Source organism: Dama dama, chromosome 10 (genome assembly GCF_033118175.1).
Source record: "Dama dama isolate Ldn47 chromosome 10, ASM3311817v1, whole genome shotgun sequence".
NCBI lineage: Eukaryota > Metazoa > Chordata > Mammalia > Artiodactyla > Cervidae > Dama > Dama dama.
The window spans coordinates 2,870,598-2,891,156 of NC_083690.1; the positions used below are offsets into that span (position 1 = coordinate 2,870,598).

The window sequence follows — 20,559 nt, forward strand, 5'->3', positions numbered from 1 at the left end:
CTGACCTCACACCGAGAGGCGTGGGCCCTATCTGATCCCAGCGCCTCAGATCCCACATGTTTCCTGGACTCTCAAAGTCTATTTGAGCATTTGCTGGAAATGTAGGGCAGAAGCAACAGCCAGTTTCCAGGTCCTGCTCCCAGGGAGGGGAAGGCTGGATGTTTCACTCTTAAACACTTTGCTCCAATCTTTTATTGGACACTTTGTAACAGAGAAGAACAAATCTGACTCCATATTGGATCTCTTTCACTTTAACATTTGTATTGTATTGCTTTTGCTACAAGCTAATCACTAAAAGAATGTTGCCTATAGTCTGAAATATACAGGCTAGCCCAACCAACCACAGTCCCACTCCCATTTTAGGGCAGAAGCCTGAATTCTAACTGGGTTCTTTGGGCAAGTCTACCGTCTTCTTGGTTTGCTGGCTTTCTGAATAAAGTTGCTGTTCCTTGCCCCAACAACTCATTCTTTTGACTTATGACCTGTTGTGGTGAGCAGTAGAAGAGATTCCGTAACAACTCCTTGGAGGATCTTAACTTCTCCCTCAATTTCCAGTTCTGGAGATTCAGTCTCAGGTCCTCCTGAGTTCTAGCTCACATAAGATCAACCAGAAGTCGTGGCTGGACCACTGCTGTTCACCCTGAAGGGGCTGCACTGGAGTCCCACCTCAGGGTAAAGAGGAGCTGGGAGGGGGGTACATCCAGGTGCAGCCCTGTCTACGCAGCAGTGGAGCTGGGAGCCCGACCCGGGCACAGGGCGGGCATCGCCCAGGAGGTCAGCCCAACTCCCTGCCCCACTGAAAGAACTCAGCTCCGTCTGCAGGCAGACGCGGAGGCAGCGCCTACAGACGGCTTTGTCGAAGTCACCAACAGTGAAGAGGAAGAACTCCTGTGACTCGCTACCCCAAGACGGCACCCCCACGACACACCTGCACCTCAGACACTGAGTCCCAAGTGGTCAGCTGTGCTCCTCACGGGGGAGCCGCCAGTGTGACCTTGCCTGCCCGACGGGGGACCTTCTTCACCCTCAGCCAGACACCGCGCCTCGCACACGACTGACACGTGTGTGTCTGATAAAACGCGAGGCCAAGCAAGTCCACCTGGGTCAGGACTCGGCCAGGACTCTTCTAGACGCTTCTATGCCACCAACCCTGCAGGCAGGCTGCCTCCAACCGCATCACCCAAAGACCACACCCATCCGAGTGCCCAACACTGGATTCAAACCAAACGGCAGCGGCATCCTCCTTGGACGCCCCCACTTACGTGTCCGGGCTGCCCGCTGGGGGTTGCGGGGATGCTGGTGAGGGCGATGTCGCGGCAGCCCCAGTCGCCGGCCATCCCGAGGCTCTCTGCTGAGAAAGGGGGCTTTGAGTGGCTGCTGGCTGAGACTCTGGTTAAGGGACCCCAAGCTGGGGGGGGGGGGTGGGTGAATGTGCACGAGCCTCTGACAGGTATGAGCTGACCCGCAGGGGACCCTCACGTCTTCTGGGGAACCCACGCTCACAGCTTTAGGAGGAAGCTCCCGGGGGGTGGCGTCTGTGCACCTCCTGAACCTGAGGCTGCTTCCCCTTCAGGTGCTTTGTACGGGCTCATCTGGCCACAGTGACCACACTCAGGACCCTGGGGCACCCAGAGGCGGGGCCGGGCTGGGCTCCAGAGGCCCCCGACCCTCCCAGTCACCCTCGCCCGAGATGAGCCACGCCCGCTCCCGGCAAAGGGGGCACGTACTGTCCACGTGCGCGAAGGCGCAGAAAGGGCCCCGGGGGCAGTGCCCGGTCTGGCGCATGTCGTTGCACTTGGTCGACTTGTAGATCTAGAAAACAAGGGTGACAGCACATAGAGCCCCAGACTGGAGACCTGTGTCCACGGGGGGCCCGGAGCCAAACGGGTCGTGACGCAGAGCTCAGAGAAACACACCACAACGGGGTCTCCTGAAGAAGATGGATGCGGACGGCATGCCTCCCGCCCCCCCCAACCCCTCCCAGAGGCTCCGGGAACCACGGGGGCCCAGGCCACTCCTGTGGCGCCTGTCCTTGAAGCCACCCTCCAGGTCAGCTCAGCCGCTGGGCGTTTCCTGAAAGATGCACCTGGCTCAGTGCCCACCAGCCAGCAGGTGCCCACAGAGGGCCTGCTGAGCGGCCACGGCGCGCGCTCTGAGCAGACCGCGAGCCCCCCGCGGGCGCCCGTACCTCAGGGTGGAACTGCTGCTCCGTGCGCGAGTGGCAGTACGCACAGCTGTCCCCGCTCGCGCACCGGGACGGCTCGCCCCACTCGTCACCGTGCTTCACGCTGGGGCAGGGCGTGGACCTGCGGCAAGGAGGGGTCAGGCAGGTAGACGGCCTTCCCGCGTGCGCCAGCCCCGGACACTCTGGCCCTCCCTCACCGGGACAGGCATCCAGGGCAGCCCAGAAGGCATCCAGGAGCCCATTTTCATTTTCCACAAAGTGTGAGGTGAGTCTGAGTCAGAGCCCCCAGCGCCCCTGAGACTCAGCCGGGCCTCCTGCAGCATCTGGGAGACCAGGTCCAACCCCGCCCGGCCCACCGGGGACAACACCCTCTGTCTCCCTGCCAGACTGCTTCAACACTGAACCTGAGACCTGGGTCCCACAACAGGAAAACCCTAATAACCTCCTCCACGTTCCAGGTGCTCCCCAGCAGCATTATTGTATGTGGTTTATTTTAAACTTCTCTGTGGGAAACAGGACACATTTTACAATTTTCTGTCCTTTCTATATGCAGTAAAATTCATTTCACCTTCTCGAGATGACACCCTCTACTCTCATTAAACCACTCAGAAGAGTAACTGTCATAAACAGATCTCTTTCTACATGAAGGCCAAGCGAGGCATGCAAGGCAGTGTCAAATGACTGGAGAGTGACTCTTTGCCCAAGGAACAAGCTGGACACAGAGCTGGGGACCCACAGGAGGGGCAGGTGAGGGCCCAGATGCCCAGACACCCCTGGGGGTTCTACGCCCCCAGGCCCACCCTGCCCAGTACTGGGCCTGTGTGGCAGGTTGGCAAACCCAAGGATGAGCCGGGCACCAAGGTGAGCACAGCTGGAGGGAGGAGGAGATGGCCCAGGAAGAGATCAGGACTGACCAGGTGCATGACCGCAGGTGAGGCCCAAACCCACAAGCCAAGAAGGTCAGGCCCCCAGAGAGTGAAGCGGGATGTGGGCGCCGGGACTCCCAGCCTCGCCAGGGCTGGCCCGCACCAGCAGACACCCTCACCAGAGGGCGCACAGTCCACGGGGGGGCAGGGAAACAGAGGAGCCACACCCTGACCACACCTGCCGCCGTGGGGGCATCTGCTGGGCTGGCATCCCTGAACCATGGGGCCCCCAGGGAGGGTGAAGGGAGCGGAGGGACTGCTGCCTAAAGCAGAGCCTCGAGCCGGACGTGAGCCCGGCAGAGGGGCGACCCGGGGCCCGGGGCCTGGGCTCACCTGTACTGGAACCGCCGGGGGTCCCGCCGCCGGTCCCTGCTGTTGTGGAAGTGCGGGCAGGCATAGCCCTGGCGGCACAGACGCGGCGGCTTGGGGCACTGCTCCGTCTTGTAGCTGCCCAGCACAAAGTTGGTGTCTGCCAAGACAGGGGTCCACATGGGGACGTGCGCACGCCCGCTCACAGCAGCCACGCAGCCACAGGCGTCTCTGGGCAGATGACGAGAAACACCACACGGTCGCGGAAAAGCGGAGCACGGACACATGTGCCACGTGGGTGAGCCGTGAGCGGGCTGGACACGCGTGGTCAGCAAGAGCGGCGGACACGGAAGGCACCATCCGATCCTATCTAAAGGAAGCGTCCAGGACAGGCAAACCCGCGGCAGAGAGTGGCCGGGGCTTCTTCGGGGAGACCAGAGTTTTAGAACCGGATGAAGGTGAAGGATGCCCAACACTGAGCAGACTAGAAAGCTCCGAAATGCACTTTTAAAAGCCTCGGTCTGACCCGAAGGTGACGCTATGACGGCCGTCCCCTGGCACCAGGACCACCGCCTGTGGGAGGGCACTAGCCATGTGAGAAGCCCCCGAGCATTCCACAACGTGGACCCTAAACCTGCCCTGAGAAATAAAGCCTGTTTTCGAAACAGTTCATGTTATCTGAATTTTCTCTCAAAGCAAAAATAAAAACCTACCAGGGGTTATTTACAAGCCATATCCAATAAAAGGAGATTTTTAAAAATAATACCCATTCGTGGGCAATGCAGCAGACCTGGGTTCAATCCCTGGGTGGGGAAGATCCCCTGGAGGAGGGCATGGCTGCCCACTCCAGTACTGTGGCCTGGAGAATTCCACGGACAGTCCATGGGGTCAGTCAGACACGACTGAGTGACTTTCACTTTCTTTGGGCTGGTTAATAATTGACCCTCCCTTTATTTTTTTTACAAGCGCCAATGTTTATAACCACACTTGTCCAGCGGGGCTGACCGTTGAGGTGTCACAGGAAAGGCCAGGGCAGGGGGGTGCTGTGCCAACCCCCAGGACATGCTTCCATGCCCAAGTTTAATGGCCCCTCCCCCACCAGGCCAAACTCAGTTCCGAATAACTGATTAAATGGCAAGAAACATGAACCACACAGCAGGGCATGCCGAGGACAAAAAGAGTTTGAACAGAAAATGTGATTTTGAGAAAATAAAAACTGTAAGCTTATTTGTTGGCAAGCACTGACTGAGGGCCTCCAACAGACAGAGGTCCTGCGCTGCACAGCATGAACCACAAGGAAGCAGGCGGCGTGACAGCATCTGAGAGTCCCAGGGGCTGCGGACACCCAGCAGAGGGTGATGGATGAACAAGCCCCCAAACCTCTTCAGCAATAAGACGACACTACCAAGCCCTGGAGAGACACGGGGACCCCCGCACACATAGCACCAAGCGCAAGGGCTGAGCACCGTGGTCCCAACCGTATGACAGGACCATGGAGTGAAAGGGTGGCGGCCAGCAGGGGTGGGGAGGGGCCAGCCGCGGAGCGGAGAGCGTCTGAGGGCAGTGACATCCTAACGGGAGGATCCGGGTCATCACACATCCGCCCAAGCCCGCAGGACGCACAAGGCAGGCGAGAAGCCTGGGGTAAGCTGGCTAGCTTACGATCTTATATCAATCCTAGCTGTCAACTGCAACAAATGTTACCGCATCAATGCTAGGTGTTCCCCAGGCACTAAGAACTTCCCTAAGAAAGAAAATCTGCTCCTTAAAAACCCATACCACAGGGCTGCGAGTCACTGGGCCTGGCCCGGCGCCTCCTCCCACTTCCCTCCTTCAAGCTCAGCCTGCCCGATGGTGACGGGGGCACTCACACCCCGGCCCGGGCTGCCAGCCGAAGCACACAGGTGAGCTGGGGTCTCGGGCCAGGGGGCTGAGGGGCTGCGACACAAGACGGCTGTTCTGCTGAATGACAAGTTCTGAACTGCCGGCAGGCGGGGGCCACGGGCGGCCTTCCTCTGTGGCAGCCTCTCCCCAGGGGACACGGCAGGGCTGGACCAGCATGCTGACAGCAGACTGCGAGGCCCATCCTAAGAAGGTCTGGGCAGCCACTGTTACAGACGCATGCCTGGGCCCAGGGCGGCTCAGGGTTCAGTGAGCAGGGGAAAGACCCTCGTAGGGAACTCAACACTGAAGTGAGGCAGCCTGAAGTGTGTGCGAAGCTTCCGAGGAGACATGCTGGCCTAACTTAAGGGTGGCAGGGAGCAGGGGGCGTCTCTTAAAACCATGCCACACAGGCGGCCCCATGGAGGCAGAGCCAGGCCAGGGCTGTGAAGGGGGACCACTAACAGGCAGGGGTTTCTGTCTGAGGTGACGGAATGTTCGGGAACCAGAGATGACGCCCGCACACACTATGGACACACCAAACGCCATGACCTGTGATGCTGAGATGGTTAAAATGGAAGATTTATGTTGTGAGTGTTTCACAATTAAAACCACTTGCTGGCCCGTGCCCATCACCTGTGAGGCTGCCGGGAAGCAGGCCGGCTCCAGGACCAGACACCCTGCAGGAGCAGGGGCTGCCATGCAGTCCCGTCCCCAAGTGGCCCAGGGACCAGACCCAGGAGCAGGGGTGGTGACGGGCCAGCGCACACGGAGCCTCGGTCTCGAGGCCCACCGTGCAGGCGCTCTGCAGACAGCGACAGCCGCGGGGTTACCTTGCCACCGGGGGTCCTCTCCCAGGATCTTCTCCATCAGGGCCTGGCTGGCCAGGACCCCAGGCTGCAGGTCAGGGACTCCATCCCCGGCACCGAGCTGGCCGTTCTGCAGGGCTTCCTGCGCCTGCAGCTCCCTGAAACCAAACAACGCGAGGTCACAGCACTGCAGCCCGTCTGAAGCCTCGGACGGCGAGACGGCCACGGGCCCTGTCCCTTTATGGAACCCCCTATGTGCGTCCGTCCCAGGAAGACCATCTCAACTCAAACCCCAGCAGCCTCAGAGCTGAGCACCCGAGATGTCTGAGCTCCCCATGCCCAGGTCAGCAGGACAGCAGCGGGTCACTTTCTCCTTAGGAATAAAATCCAGGCCCCGGAAGAGCCACTGGAGGCAGGTGAAGCCCGAGGCCGGGGGAGCACAGCGCTCCTGGCAGGACGGCCACTCACCGGACATCACACACGGGCGGCCGCAGGTCCAGAGGGCCGTGGGCGAAGGCGCAGTGCGGCCCGTTCTTGGCGCAGTGGCCACGCGCGTCTGTCTCGTGGATGCAGGTGCCGGTCTTGTAGTAGCGCAGGTGGTACTTGCGCTCCGTGTCCCCGGTCGTCCGGTGCAGGTACGGACACCTGGGGGCAGAGGACGGTGCGCGTCGGGGCCCCGCGGCCACCGTGACGTCCACCTGCCCCCGGCCGGCTGGCTCGCGTTGGCTTTTCCCAGACGCCTGCTCCAGGTGGAGGGTGAACAGCGCCAGAGCCCTGTCCCTGCTTCAGACCCCTCACATGGCCCGCAGACCCCACAGCCCTTGACGACACGTGGGAGGAAAGCACAACACCCAAGCTCCCAGAAAACCACCCTTCATGATTTTTTGAATCAAGTGGAAAACAAAGTTCCCATCAGACAAGTGGCTGGCAGCCTCTCCCTCCTCCCATCCAGGTGTTTCTGGGGACCCCTCGGCAGAGGTGGTGCTGGAGGACGCTGTGGGGGACAGGCCACGGAGAGGCGGCTAGGGGAGGATGGGGCAGCGTCCCTGGGGCCTCACAAAGGCCCAGAGCCCCACACACCCAGGGAGAGCCACGGGCGGCTCTGGGAGCACCAGGGGTCAGGGTCAAGGCCAGGGTCAAGGGTCCCAAGCAGGGAGGTGTCAGCACTGAGATGGCATGGACGGTCCCAGCACACACATGGCAGGAATGAGCCCGCTTCTAGGTTCATCCCTCCAGACAAAAGCCACGGGCACAGAAGGATGGGACGGGCGTCCCTCTGAACAGCTTCCGGACGGCCCGAGGCCGATGCAGGCCACAGCTGCAGGCCCCCAGGTCTGAGAACACGGCCCTCGGCCCCTCCCCGAGATGGCAAGGCAGCACCGTGTGGGGCTTGAGAAAGGCCCACTCCTGCCTCGCTGGCAGGCAAGCCACGGACCCGGGTGCTGGGAGCACCTGTGGGGGTGCGGGGGGCTCCCGGGCAGAGCACAGATGGATGGACAAGACCAAGGGTAAAAGGAAAGCAACTGAGGGGCAAGCAATCCACATGCCTCTCTCAGAAGATGAAGAAACAGGCTCTGAGTTCGGCGGCTCACCCCAGACCTGACCACCCCTCAGGTGTGCAGGCCGTGGGCAGGAGGCAGGAGGCAAGGAGGCCGCCCGGGGCCCTGCAGCCACCAGGCAGAAGGTAAATGCTTCGGGCCCCAAAGGGACGCCTCTGGGAAGCACCCCCAGAGCAGCCGGGGTCTTGAGGAGATACTTGTGCCCCCAGGACCAGAGACACGAGAGCTTAAAGCTAGAGACAAATGAAGTGTCCACCAACTGATGGACAGATGAGCAAGGCGTGGTCCATGCGGACGATGGAGTGAGCGTGGACGCGGCTGCAAAGGGGATGAACCCTGAACACGTCATGTTACGGGAACCAAGCCAGACACCGGGGGACACACACTGTGGGGGTCATTTCACACGAGGGCCCTAAGCAGTCACTTCCACAGCAACGGGAAGGACAGTGGGGCCTGGAGAGGGGGAGGGGGAACGAGTGTGTGAGAGGGCAGAGCTTCTGCCTGAGAGAAAGAATCCGGAAATAGACGGTAGCTGTACACCATTTTGAATGTAATTAATGATGCTAAATTCCACATTTAAAAATAGCTAAAATGGCAAACGTGAAGGATGTTATCACAACTTAAAGTCCATTGGAGACAGAAGAAAGCAAGAGCCGCTCTCCACATTTGTTAGTGAAACACACACACGGACAGGGACACGTGTCACAGGTCACACCTGGCTGGCCTGTGGCATTTCACCTGCGTGGCAGCATCCAGTTCAAGAGGACAGAACACGGCCAGCCCAAGGACCCCTCACATGGACACGGGGCGGGGGGGATGGACCGCACCCTCTTGCGAGTGGTGGGGACTGAAAGTGAGGCAATTCCTCCAATTACCTCCGCATAAACAAGTCCGGGCAATCCCAGTGGGAGCCCGTCCTCGTGAGAAAAAGGAAAACCAGAAGGTGGAGAAAGCGCGTTACAGGTCAAGTTGGTCCCCACTTTGCAAAAAAGAAAAGGAAAAACTTGATTACTGTCTCGCATACAGATATGAAAAAGGAAACACTCCGCGTGCTGACTGTGCTCTACATGCCCGAATATGAGCTGTCTCCTCCATGTTCCCAGCGACAAGTTCCAAGGAACAGTTTTCAGGGAGTGTGAGTGAAACGGTCAGACATCTCCCTAGGAGTTTTACTGTGTTAGGTGCAGGTGCAGCCTGCTTTAAAATCCCTCCCTCAGAGTTGCATCTCACATCTCAAGCTCCTCCCAGCACTCCTGCGCATCTCTGGATGATGCAGTCCCTGGGGCCCCAGAGAGGAGAGCTGTCAGGGAGCAGCCTCTGCCACACCAGGGAGCCTGTTCTAGAACAAGGACCCCCCAATTTTTGCATTAATATACAGACTGATATCACTAGCAAATAAAGAATGTAGAATTAGGGACCAGAAACACATAGGACGACGGCTAGAGAAACAAACCAGGAACTTACATCAGTGAAAATGCAAAGGGTCTGGAGCACTTCACTCACCTGGAGGCCCACCTTTTTCAGACAGAAACCCGGGAGCAGGGTGACAGCCAAGGGACACTGTTGCCGGCCAGTGACAGGCACCCAGAGGATGCGTGCCCTTACCCTCTGTCACAGTAACCGTCACAGACAGACCAGCAGACAGAGAGATGTGCTGTCTGTAATCACCAAAGGCTGGAGACAACCGAACTGTGGGACAGACACCAAGGGAGCTCCGCAAAGGCAGAGGAGCAAGCTGGTGGTCTGCAGGAGCAGGCGGTCTGCGCGGAGGGCAGGGTGGGCGCTAGGAGGCACCGCGAGGGAAAAGCACCAAGGAAGCTCAGCACCCTGCAGTTTACATCGGAAGGTGGGGGAGGGGCGAGAATGCAGACATACCATCTGCTTCCATCAGAAATTATGGAAGGAAGGGCTGTTTCGTGGGGATGTAGTTTCGGTTTGAAGATGAAGAAGTTTGGAGGTGGACGGTGACGACGGCTGCACGACACTGTGAGTGAACTCAACGCCGCTACACTATGCACGTAAAAGAGCTAAGCCGACAAGTTTAAGGTCGTGTTTCGCTTCAATAAAAGATAAAATGAAAAAAATAAATAAACAAAAGATAAAACGACTTAAATAGGAAAACAGCCATTCTGCAAAAACAGTTCCAATCTACAGAAACACTCACTCATCTACTGTACGTTTAAAGGAAGAGAATTCCAGAGTCTGGGGAGGGGGCCAGCACAGCAGAGCCAAGGCAGCACCGGCAGGTCTGTCTGTGGAAGTAAGCCTGCACAACAGCCCGAGCAGGACCACAGGACCGAGAGCACCACCAACGGGCTGACACAGGCTGTGGCAGAGGCTGCGGGAACCCCCCAGACCCGGGGAGTGAATGTGGTGGGCGCCACACCCCTCCCATTTCCTAGCGGTCCCTCAGGTCCGCTCTTAGCATCGTTTTGTTTCTTTGCCAGTAGCATCTCCATGGCAACCAGAACCCGGCCAAGGTCCCCCCTCTCCCTAGCACACTATTATTTCACTAGGGGCATGTCACCTCTGCTTATTACACGGCTTGAAAGCATGAGCTGAGATTAAGATATTGGAGAACATTTAATGAATAGAAAATGGCTTCACCTAAGAACATCTAAAGGGCTTCCCTGGTGGCTCAGATGGTAAAGAATCTGCCTATAATGCAGGAGACCTGGGTTCAACCGCTGGGCTGGGAAGATTCCCTGGAGAAGGGAATGGCAAACCACTCCAGTATTCTTGCCTAGAGAATCCCATGGACAGAGGAGCCTGGGGGTCTACAGTCCATGGGGTCGTAAAGAGTTGGACATGACTGAACAACTAATAGACACTAAGATCATCTAAGAGACAAAAGGGACCAAACCTAGGCCCTCACTGAAGTGGGGAAGAGGCCAGGGGACCCCAGGGGTCAGCTCAACATGGCAGGCAGGTGCTTCCTCGCCACAGGAGTTCAGTCATCCACACCCTGGGCCACTGACAGCCTGGCAGCACGTGTAATGTGACTCGGTCCCACAGCCCACCAAATTCAGGGCGGTGCCCATAGCTGCCAAACCCATCCAACCAGTGACCCACTCAGTGTAATTAATGCAGGGCTCCGTGGATGCCGTGGTGCAGGGGCACGTATTAGACACAGGTCTGCTGTGAGGCTCTGGAGCCGCTGGAACCAGGAGGGAGGGGTAGAGAGGAACACGGCTCCAGGAGTTCCTTCCTGCAACTCACCCCAAGCAATGGTGGACCCACAGACTCAGTGCCACTCTGCTGACACCAGTCAGCAAGCCAGGCCGAAGCGCATCAGAACCATCTGGACCATCTGGACAGTCTGGGCTGACACTGGTGGGAACCGTGGGTCCAAACTGAGGGCGAGTCCCCAGGTGATGGTGCAACTGCTGGGCTGGGGCTGCACTGGGAGGACTGCTGGGCTCAGAGGGACCCTCGAGCACAACGTGATTCTCTCCTGGTCCTCAAGGAGTGGGAATGGAAGTGAGTGGCAGCAGAAAAATGGGAAAAGGAAGACCTGTGGGCCACACCCAGCTTGGGGCAGGGGAATAGGGGGATGAAGAAAAGGGGGGTCTTGTGGGGAGATACTTGAGAGTCTCCTCTCCAACACTAGGGGTGGGGGGCTGGCAGCTAACCCCATGCTCACACAGCCATCCTCTGCACCCCCAGCCTCTGATTTCCAAGGGCTTCCCTGGACTTCCAAGCCAGGCCAGCCACCCCTCATTAATCCCTAACGTGGACCATCTGCCCGACAATGTCCACCGCCCTCCTCTGCGCCCCCCCCCCCCACCAAGCTGCCATCCTCTCCAGGGACCCTGTCCCTGCAGCAGCCATCTCCCCACTCACCCCCAAGGAGCACCAGCACTCTCGCCTTCTCAGAGTCGCCTTTCACTCAGCGCAGGACAGACTGAGGTGCTAACGTCACTCTCACGTTCTTCTAGCTCTTCTACCTACTGGTCTCTCACAGATCCGACTCAGTCACCTGACTGTAATGTCCTTAAGTTGGCCAACTTGTAAAGCCTGTGTCTTCCTCGAGACTGTTAAGTAGCCTCTGACTCCTAAATAGGGCTTCCCAGGCGGCTCAGTGGTAAAAAATCTGCCTGCAATGCAGGAGACACAGGTTTGATCCCTGGGTGGGGAAGATTCTCTGGAGGAGGAAATGGCAACCTACTCCAGTATTCTTGCCTGGAGAACCCATGGACAGAGGTGCCTGGTGGGCTACAGTCCATAGGGTCACACAGAGTCGGACGTGACTGAGCACACACAACTCCTAAATATTCTGCTCTGATGTTCCCAGCCTGCCCTTGGCTTTCACCTCACCCCCAAAAGCCCAAGCAGAGTTTCCTCATAAAGTCGGTTTAACACCAAGAGTTTATAACCCTCCTGCAGTGAACGGACTTTCACCTAAGCCTTGGGTCCAAGGACACCTGACTCTTTAAACACGGCAAGAGCATCTCACAGCAGAGAGGCCAGACTAAGGACCCGTATGATACAACAGGCACATCAAGCCTTGGGCATGTAGAAAAGTTTCTGTAGGGCAGCAAGCTCCCACGGTGCCCAGATTCACAGGTGGAAGGTCCTGAAATCACACATCATCGCAGAGGCAATGGGGCCGGTGTTCCCAGATGCCCCCGGTGCAGTGGGAAGAGCACTGGGCCTGCCGGTGCAGCCACGCAGGGAGCCCTGCAGGCAGGCAGGCTTCTAGAGCCAACCTGGGAACTTACAGCACAGGAGCCGGGCAGCCCACTTCTTACCAAAACCAAGAAAACATCTGTCAAACGTGGGGCCTGGAAGGCCACCACGGGCGGCCTGCCTTCGGCAGAAGTAGGGTTATCAGGAAAGAGTGAGGCAACTTTGTACCGGGCAGAGTTGGAGCCCGCTTGTATTGTTTGCCAATGAAAACATTTCCAGGAGGGGCCCCTCGGACTCCTGGAGGAACCGAACTCTGTAGTCGCACCTGACCCCCTTTACAAGCACAGGAGGGATACAAGGTCTCCGAGGAGAGGAAGCACAGCGGGTCCCAGGTGGAAAGCCCCGTGAGCAGGACCAGCTGGGGGCCCGGGCCGCTCTCGGACAGCTCTCAGCGGGCGCCTGACCTAGAGAGGCCTCCGGCCACGCGGCGCTCCTGCCCGCGCCGCTTTCCTCGAAGCGCCAGGCTAGGGAATACCTGAGACGGATCCGCATGGGGGGTGGGGGAACACGCACCCGGGGCTGCGGGCCTGACCCCGCGGCCGGAGGCAGCACCGGCCGACTCCGGAGTGAGCAAGGCGCGCAGTCCACCCGGAGGCCCCGCCGCTGGGAGGCCGGTTCCCACGGGGGTGGGGCGGGGCCACGTAACCCCGCGGCCCGAGTGGGGGGGGGCGTGGCCGCCGGAACAAAGGGCGCCGCGGGGTGGGGGCGGCCACAGGGTGTCCACTGGGGGCGGAGCGGGGGCGGGGCCAGGGAGGAGGGGTGACAGAGAGGAGGGTGACTGACGCTGGGAGAAAGGGGTGACGGCGGGGTGGAGGGGTGTGCCCGGGGGAAGGGTTGGGGGGCTACCCAGGGACAGCTGGAGTTCTCACTGGGGGTAGTGGGGACAGGTGGGGAGGGTGCCCCAGGAGAAGGGGCAACAGCAAGAGGGGAGGATGACCATCTGCCTAGCACAGGAGCTGACATTAGGGATGCCAGCCTTCTTGGGGGTCCCCGCTCCTGCCCGTGGCTCAGCTCAATGGTTCCCCCATCAGACTGGTAGAACCACCTTGGACGCACAAGTCACTTGAGCCGGCTGAAGGGTCTTTGCTCTCTGATACATATTCATGATTTACAGTAATAGGTTGTTCCTATAAAAGCCCAAAATAGACATTTCAAGAACCAATGAACTGAAATAAAAGGGAGGAGGCTGGTCCCCTGCTCTGAAGGGTAGAGTCTATTTACAGATCCCATGGCAACCCTGCATGAGCCAGAATATGTAATTCAACAGGACAGACTCCAGGAAAAGTCCATCTCAGGCTGAATGAGCGGTGACTGCTAACGAGAGACTCTCAGGGGAGACGTCTGGCCTGTCAGATACTTCCTGTGGGGCTGAAGCAAGTCATCTCACGTGCTCAACAAAAGTCGCAAAGGAAATCTTTAAGAAGACACACATGTACTTTCATGTGTACATGTACACAGGATACACCCAAAACAGTGTCAGACACCCACTGTAATCCCACTCTGCTCCGTGATGACCTGCATGCTACTCAGGCTACAAGTGTTCCCACCCCCAGCCCCGGCCGTGCTGCCCTGCTTGTGGGATCTTGGTTCCTCCACCAGGGACTGAGCCTGGGCCCTTGGCAGTAGAAGTGTGCAGTCCTGACACTGGACCACCAGGGGATTCCCGATGCTAACATTTTTATAATAAACTGCAATACTACTGAATTAACATTTAAACCCAGCTTAAAAGGACCATCACCAGATAGGTGTTCACCGAAGTACTCTTCATCCCATAGGAACTGGACCCTACTCCGATGCCCAGCAATGGATCTGAATCAATACCAGGCCATTCAGACTCTGGAACCCAAAACAGCCACTAAAATACACTTTCTTTTCATCATCCATGAATACTACCAATCAGTCTCCCATCCTGGACTCTGGAATGGGGTCACACCAGCTAGGTGACTAGATCTTTGCACCAGGATCTCATCAGTGGTCCCTTGGGGGCAACTCAAGACTTACGTTCAGGAGAGGTGACTGACATGGCCAAGGGAACTGAGGGGCCAGGGGCTAAGCCTTAGCTAGACAGAAACATCTCTCTTCAGAACACCCATTTGCAGGAAACAGCAGCTCAAGATGCAATTAAATAACATACTTTTAAGACCTCACAGAATATAATACCATCTTAACCAAAATGGAGCCAGTTACATTATTTCCACGGGCTCCAGGCTGCCTTAACAACCTTATTTGACTATCTGGTGTTCAACTAAAAACCTCTCAGGAAGTAGACAGAGCTTTTAAGATGATCACCATAGATCAAAAGTTTACTCCCTGGACCTAAGCATTTTTTAAGTGAAAAACAGGAAACTTCCCTAATGGTCCAGTGGTTAGACTTCACCGTCCAACACAGGGGGTGCGGGTATGATCCCACATGCCCCAGGGCCCAGGAACCAAAGCAGAAAGCAGAAACAACACTGCAGCAGATTGAAGACTTTAAAATATTTATCGATTAGCATTAGTCGCTCAGTTGTATCTGACTCTGTGACACCATGGACTGTAGCCTGCTAGGCTCCTCCATCCATGGGATTCTCCAGGCAAGAGTACTGGAGTGGGTTGCCATGCCCTTCTCCAGGGGATCTTCCCGACCCAGGGATTGAACCTGGGTCTCCCGCATTGCAGATTCTTTAATATCTGAGCCACCAGGGAATCCCCTGAGAAATCAAAAAGACCTCCCCCAAATCAGACTTGGATCTGACAGAAGTTGAACCCTAGACATTTTTTCCAAGAGGCCCTGGGGCACAGCACTGCCACCTCACCTCCAGGTGGGACTGGCGCAGCCCTTTCTCCTCACACAGCCCACAGGAAAAAAGCAAGACCTCCTGCTACCAATCTCTGCTGGCTTCATCAACATACAATCTAACTTCTACTTTCCTTGTTTTCATATTCTACATACTTCAAAATGAAGACATCTGTTCATAACACCATTAGGAAACTTGTAAAAAAAAAAATAAAACAACCAAAACAAAACATGGATTTCTTAAACTTTAAAAGTGTTATACAAGTGACAGTCTGCAAATAACCCTCCTGTCAATTCTTTAAAAATTAAACATATAAACAGCAAGCAAGAAGCCATTCTGGATACATGTGTACAATGTGAGCAAACCTTCTAACAAGCTCTCTGACCAGAGAGCAAGAGACGACTACAAAATGATCCTAAACTCAAAAGCTGTACCTCCTAAGTTGGGTTGGTTCTAATGCAGGGGGTTCAGAGAACTGGGCCGTGATCAAAGCGGGAAGCACAGCAAAGTCGGTTTGCCCCCTGCAAGGGCTATCCCCCAGCAGCACGCTGTCCTTCCCTCACTGGCTGGCAAATGTCGCCACCAAGACCAGCGGTCATGGGTAAACGTCAAAGCGGAGACGGGGCCTGCCGGCGCGAGGGGCCGGGAAGCCCGCGTCCGCACCCGCCGGGTGTGGGCCGCGCCGCCCCGCAGCCGCGCGCACTCACTCGTCGCCGTCCGGGCACACGCCGCTGGCCTCGTCGTACTTGGAGCAGTACACGTCCGGGCTGTAGTTGAAAGTGCCGTCGCGCCTGCGGAGCGGTCTGCGCCGACGCTGATTTAGGAAATGCCAATGGAAACAGGTAAATGGCCTGTGCTGGGTGCACTTGTGCTGCACAAACAGGGAGCACTGCTCTGTCCTAAACTCCTTTAGATACCTAAAAAGACAAACAGCGTTGGGGTCGCTTCCGCCGCCGCCGCCGCCGCCGGCGGGCGGCCCGAGGACTCCTGGGCAGGGGTCGGACCCCGTGCGCCCGAAGGCCCCGACCCCAGGCGCGATCCCCCACTCTGCCGCCCCCCGCCCCGCTCCCCCGGCCCAGGCGCATTTCTGGGACCCCAGACACGATCCCACATCCCCGACCCCAGGCGCAGTCCCCAGCTCCAATCCCAGGCACGGTCCCCCGCCCCAGGCGAAGCCCCCCATCCTCGGCCCCAGGCGCAGCTACCCATCCCAGACCGCAGGTGTGATCCCCAATCTCAGGGGCGACCTCTCACTCCAAGTTCAGACCCCCTCCCCACCTCCGTTCCCTCTCCCCTTGCCCCGCCTCCCTCTCCCCTCATCCGTCTCCCTCCACTCCCCTCCACCGCCGCCCTGGAAGCCCACGCGCGTTCCTCGGATCCCAAGAATGGTTCGCCAATCCCAGACACGGTTCCCGACCCTAGGCACGACCCTGCAGAATCCAGACGCGGATTGGCCCAGGGCGCAACTGGCCCATCTCGGAGCTCAGGCGTGACACCCACTCCGATTCCAGACGGTCCCAGGCGGCCGCTCCCCCAGAGCCCAGGAGAGTCTCCTGGATCTCAGGCGCGTTCCCTCAGACCCCGCGCGCAGCCCCCTCATACGGAACACAGACACGACCTCCGGGACTGCAGGCGCGCCCCGAGCCCCGGTACCAGCCCCGAGCCAAGGAGGCAGCCGGAGTCCAGATGGCCGCCCTTCCCTCGAGCCCAGGCGCGGTCCCCCATCCCCGACCACAGGCGCATTCTCGGCGGCCCCGACCCACGACCCCAGGCGCTGTTCTCCGGTCCCCAACCCAGGTGCGGGGACCCCTGGCCCCGTCCCCCAGCCCCCAAGCCCAGGTGCCACTCCAGAACCTGGGCGCCGCCTCCTGAGCTCAGGCGGCGGCAGCCGAGTAGGATGGCGGTCCACCCTCCAGAGCCCAGGTACCGCGCGGAGGCTGGGGGGCCAGCTGGCTAGGGGCCGGCAGGTGAGAGGCGGGGGCCGGGGGAACGGGGAGAGGGGCGGCGCGGGGCCCCAGGCCGCACCCGGCGGAAGCTCCCAGGCCCAGGGGCGCGGGGGCGCGGGCGCGCGGGCCCGAGGAGCGCGGGGCCGCCCCCTGCCCCGCCCCCGCTCCTGCCGCGGCCGGCCGGGGCACTGACCTGTAGTGGGTCGGCTTCTCCGTCTGCGGGGGGGACCCGCTCAGCGCCGCCGCCGCCGCTTTCGAAACCGACGGCATTTTCAGTCAAAACAATGCAGCGCGCATGCGCCGCGCGCGCCCGCCCCCGCCTCTCCGGATCTCCCCCCCTCGTCGAGCCCACCCGCGCCCCCCGCCCGGCCGGCCACGCCCTCCCGCCACGCCACACCCGCGCGCCACGCCCCCATCCGGCGCCCTGCACGGAGCTGTCGGCCCTGGACGCCTCCGGTCACCCTGCGCCCGGAGGGGACGTGCACGCACCCCGGAGCCCGCCGTCCCGGCCGGTCGCCCCCACCCACTCCCACGGGGTCCCCGAAGTCCACGTTCACGGCCCATCCCGCACCCGCTCAGTCCGCGGCTCCGCTGCAGCCTTCACCCCAGCACGGCTGCCCACGCGCTCCGCACGCCTGACAGCACCCTGCGCAACTCCAAGCTCCGAGACAGAGGACAGGTCCCGAGTAAAGACCGCGCGGCCCGGCTGTCACACGCGCCTTCACTCATTCTGTGACCCCGTGCGGATGCTGAGATCGCGAAGAGTGGCTCCAGTTGCTTAGGGCTCGGTGTGGGAGACAAGGGGGAGGAAAGAGGCCTGACTGCTGCTCACCGGTACCCGGGTTCTTTTAGGCGTACGAACAGGTCCTAAAATTAGAATGTGGTAGTGGTTGCTCCCTGCGAACGTACTAAAAATTTTCACTTGTTTACTTTAAATGGGTGAATATGAACTGCATATCAATAGAGCTGATTTTTTAAAAAGAATCCAAAGGCGCGAAGTCAAGAGGGAACACACACACACACACACACACACACACACACACACACACACCCTTCGCCAGACACACACACACACACACACCCTTCGCCACACACACACACACACCCTTCGCCACACACACACACACACACACACCCTTCGCCACACACACACACACACACACACACACACACCCTTCGCCAGAAGGGTGGGGAGAGGATGCACACCGGGCGGGAACTCCCCCGGGCGGGCAGCATTCGCGCCCCATCCCCGCTCCCGGCCCCCTTCAAGACTCACACGGAGTTCCAACTCAGTGGTCCCTGAAGGAAGAAACACGGTGTGCGTTTGAGGAAGAAGAACCCAGGCCCAGAGTGCATTATTTTGTAAATATGTAGCATGAGACATTCTTTTTTTTTTTTTGTAGGGCTGGGTGGCTTGTGGGATTTTAGTTCACCGACCAGGAATTTAACCGAGCCCTCAGGACAGTGAGATTGCAGAGTCCTAACCACTGGACCTCCAGGGAATTCCCAAGACGTGTTAAATGTTCAACCTCACCAGTAATTTTTTTAATGCAAATTAAACAAAGAAGAGGGCTTCCCAAAGCAGTGCTAGTGCTAAAGAACCTGACTGCCAATGCAGGAGACAAGGTTTCGATCCCTGGGTCAGGAAGATCACCTGAAGGAAGAAACGGCAACCCACTCCAGTCTTCTTGTCTGGATAATCACAGTGGACAGAAGGGCCTTGTGGGCTATAGTCCATAGGGTTGAAAAGAGTCGGACACGACTGAAGCGACTTAGAATGCACAAATAAGAGCTCTTGGAGCAGGCACTTTTGTTGTTATTCTGAACAGAAAACCAACAACACTCTAACCTGCAGCAAGAATACCCTTGAAGGAAGTGTGGCTAGGAGAAGAAAAGGGTATGGATCTTTATGGAAAACTAATTTGTTCCATTTCTAGAAACTCCAACCTAAAAAAGAATGAGATTCAGACAAAGATGTACAAAGATATGAGTTATTTGGCAAAAACTTAAGAGCACCTCGCAGAGAATGAAAATGCTTCCTGAGAATTGTTAACAAGAAAAATGCTCCTCAAGTGACAAGACAAAGCAAGATACAGCAGTTCCATACTTTCAGTTCAGTCGCTCAGTTGTGTCTGACTCTGCAACCCCATGAACCACACAGCACACCAGGCCTCCCTGTCCATCACCAACTCCCAGAGTCCACCCAAACCCATGTCCATCGAGCCGGTGATGCCATCCAACCATCTCATCCTCTGCCGTCCCCTTCTCCTCCTGCTCTCAATCTTTCCCAGCATCAGGGTCTTTTCAAATGAGTCAGTTCTTCACATCAGGTGGCCAAAGTATTGGAGTTTCAGCTTCAACATCAGTCCTTCCAATGAACACCCAGGACTGAAATCCTTTAGGATGGACTGGTTGGATCTCCTTGCAGTCCAAGGGAGTCTCAAGAGTCTTCTCCAACAGCACAGTTCAAAAGCATCAGTTCTTCTGTGCTCAGCTTTCTTTATAGTCCAACTGTCACATCCACACATGACCACTGGAAAAACCATAGCCTTGACTAGACCGACCTTGGTTGTCAAAGTAATGTCTCTGTTTTTTAATATGCTATGTAGGTTGGTCTTAACTTTCCTTCCAAGGAGTAAGCGTCTTTTAATTTCATGGCTGCAATCACCATCTGCAGTGATTTTGTCCCAAGAATATAAGTTGCTGTTGTTTTTTCAAATACAAGTAATACACTAAAATAGTATAAACTATCATTGGTGGTGGGATGAATGACTACCTTCTTTATATGTTCACATTGCCTAAAAAATATACTACCTCTACAAACAGTACATTGAAACCTGGAAATTAAAATAGCAAAAAATTAACAACATGACATGTTTTAAGGAAATCAAGCAGGAGAATGAAACAGGGCCCGTGAATTCTTTGGAAGACAAAACAGATCTTGAAGACTGTCAGGATGTAGGGAATGAGAAAGAAGCCTAGGATAATTCCAAGGTCCCAAGCTAGGAAGGATACAAAGAAACAGATTTGAGAGAGCTGAATTCTGTTTCCAACCTAAGGAGTTTGAGGAACCAGTAAAGTCCAGATGTATAGAGAGCCATGTGTATGTGCTCAGTTGTGTCCAACTCTTTGCGACCCTATGGACTGTTGCCCACCAGGCTCCTCTGTCCATGGAATTCTCCAGGCAAAAATACTGGAGTGGGTTGCCATTTCCTTCTCCAGGTGATCTTCCCGACCCAGGGATGGAATCTCCTGCAGATTCTTTAACACTGAGCCACCAGGGAAGCCCACCTACGGAGAGCCACACTGAGCTTAAAAACGGGCTCAAGACAAAGAAATTTGGGGATCTTTAAAACAATGCCTCCTTTCCCTCCTCACTCAAGAGGCACCTTCCTTGAAGAGAATTGGGTATAGGCTGTAACGACTGTCATTTTTGGGACTTTTAAAGAATGTTCTTAAAAGGCTGGGATAGTACCCA

General features: G+C 57.3%; 1 protein-coding gene across 6 annotated transcripts in view; it reads right to left on the bottom strand.

The window, feature by feature from the left end:
• UNKL (unk like zinc finger) overlaps positions 1–17,409 on the bottom strand; it is a 31,921-nt gene extending 14,512 nt beyond the window's left edge. Inside the window, exons 1-8 of one of the 6 annotated variants that reach the window (XM_061152486.1) lie at positions 17,275–17,351; positions 15,843–15,949; positions 6,579–6,755; positions 6,135–6,268; positions 3,445–3,580; positions 2,189–2,306; positions 1,728–1,812; positions 1,263–1,351 (exon numbers count right to left, since the gene is read on the bottom strand). In XM_061152486.1, the coding sequence (XP_061008469.1) occupies positions 1,263–1,351; positions 1,728–1,812; positions 2,189–2,306; positions 3,445–3,580; positions 6,135–6,171 (465 nt within the window). In that variant the 5' untranslated portion in view covers positions 6,172–6,268; positions 6,579–6,755; positions 15,843–15,949; positions 17,275–17,351. Of the gene's footprint in view, positions 1–1,262; positions 1,352–1,727; positions 1,813–2,188; positions 2,307–3,444; positions 3,581–6,134; positions 6,269–6,578; positions 6,756–15,842; positions 16,053–17,274 lie in introns of those variants that run through there. The other 5 variants (XM_061152484.1, XM_061152483.1, XM_061152485.1 and 2 more) reach the window with 5 other exon arrangements.
• Between the last annotated feature and the right edge of the window lie 3,150 nt (positions 17,410–20,559).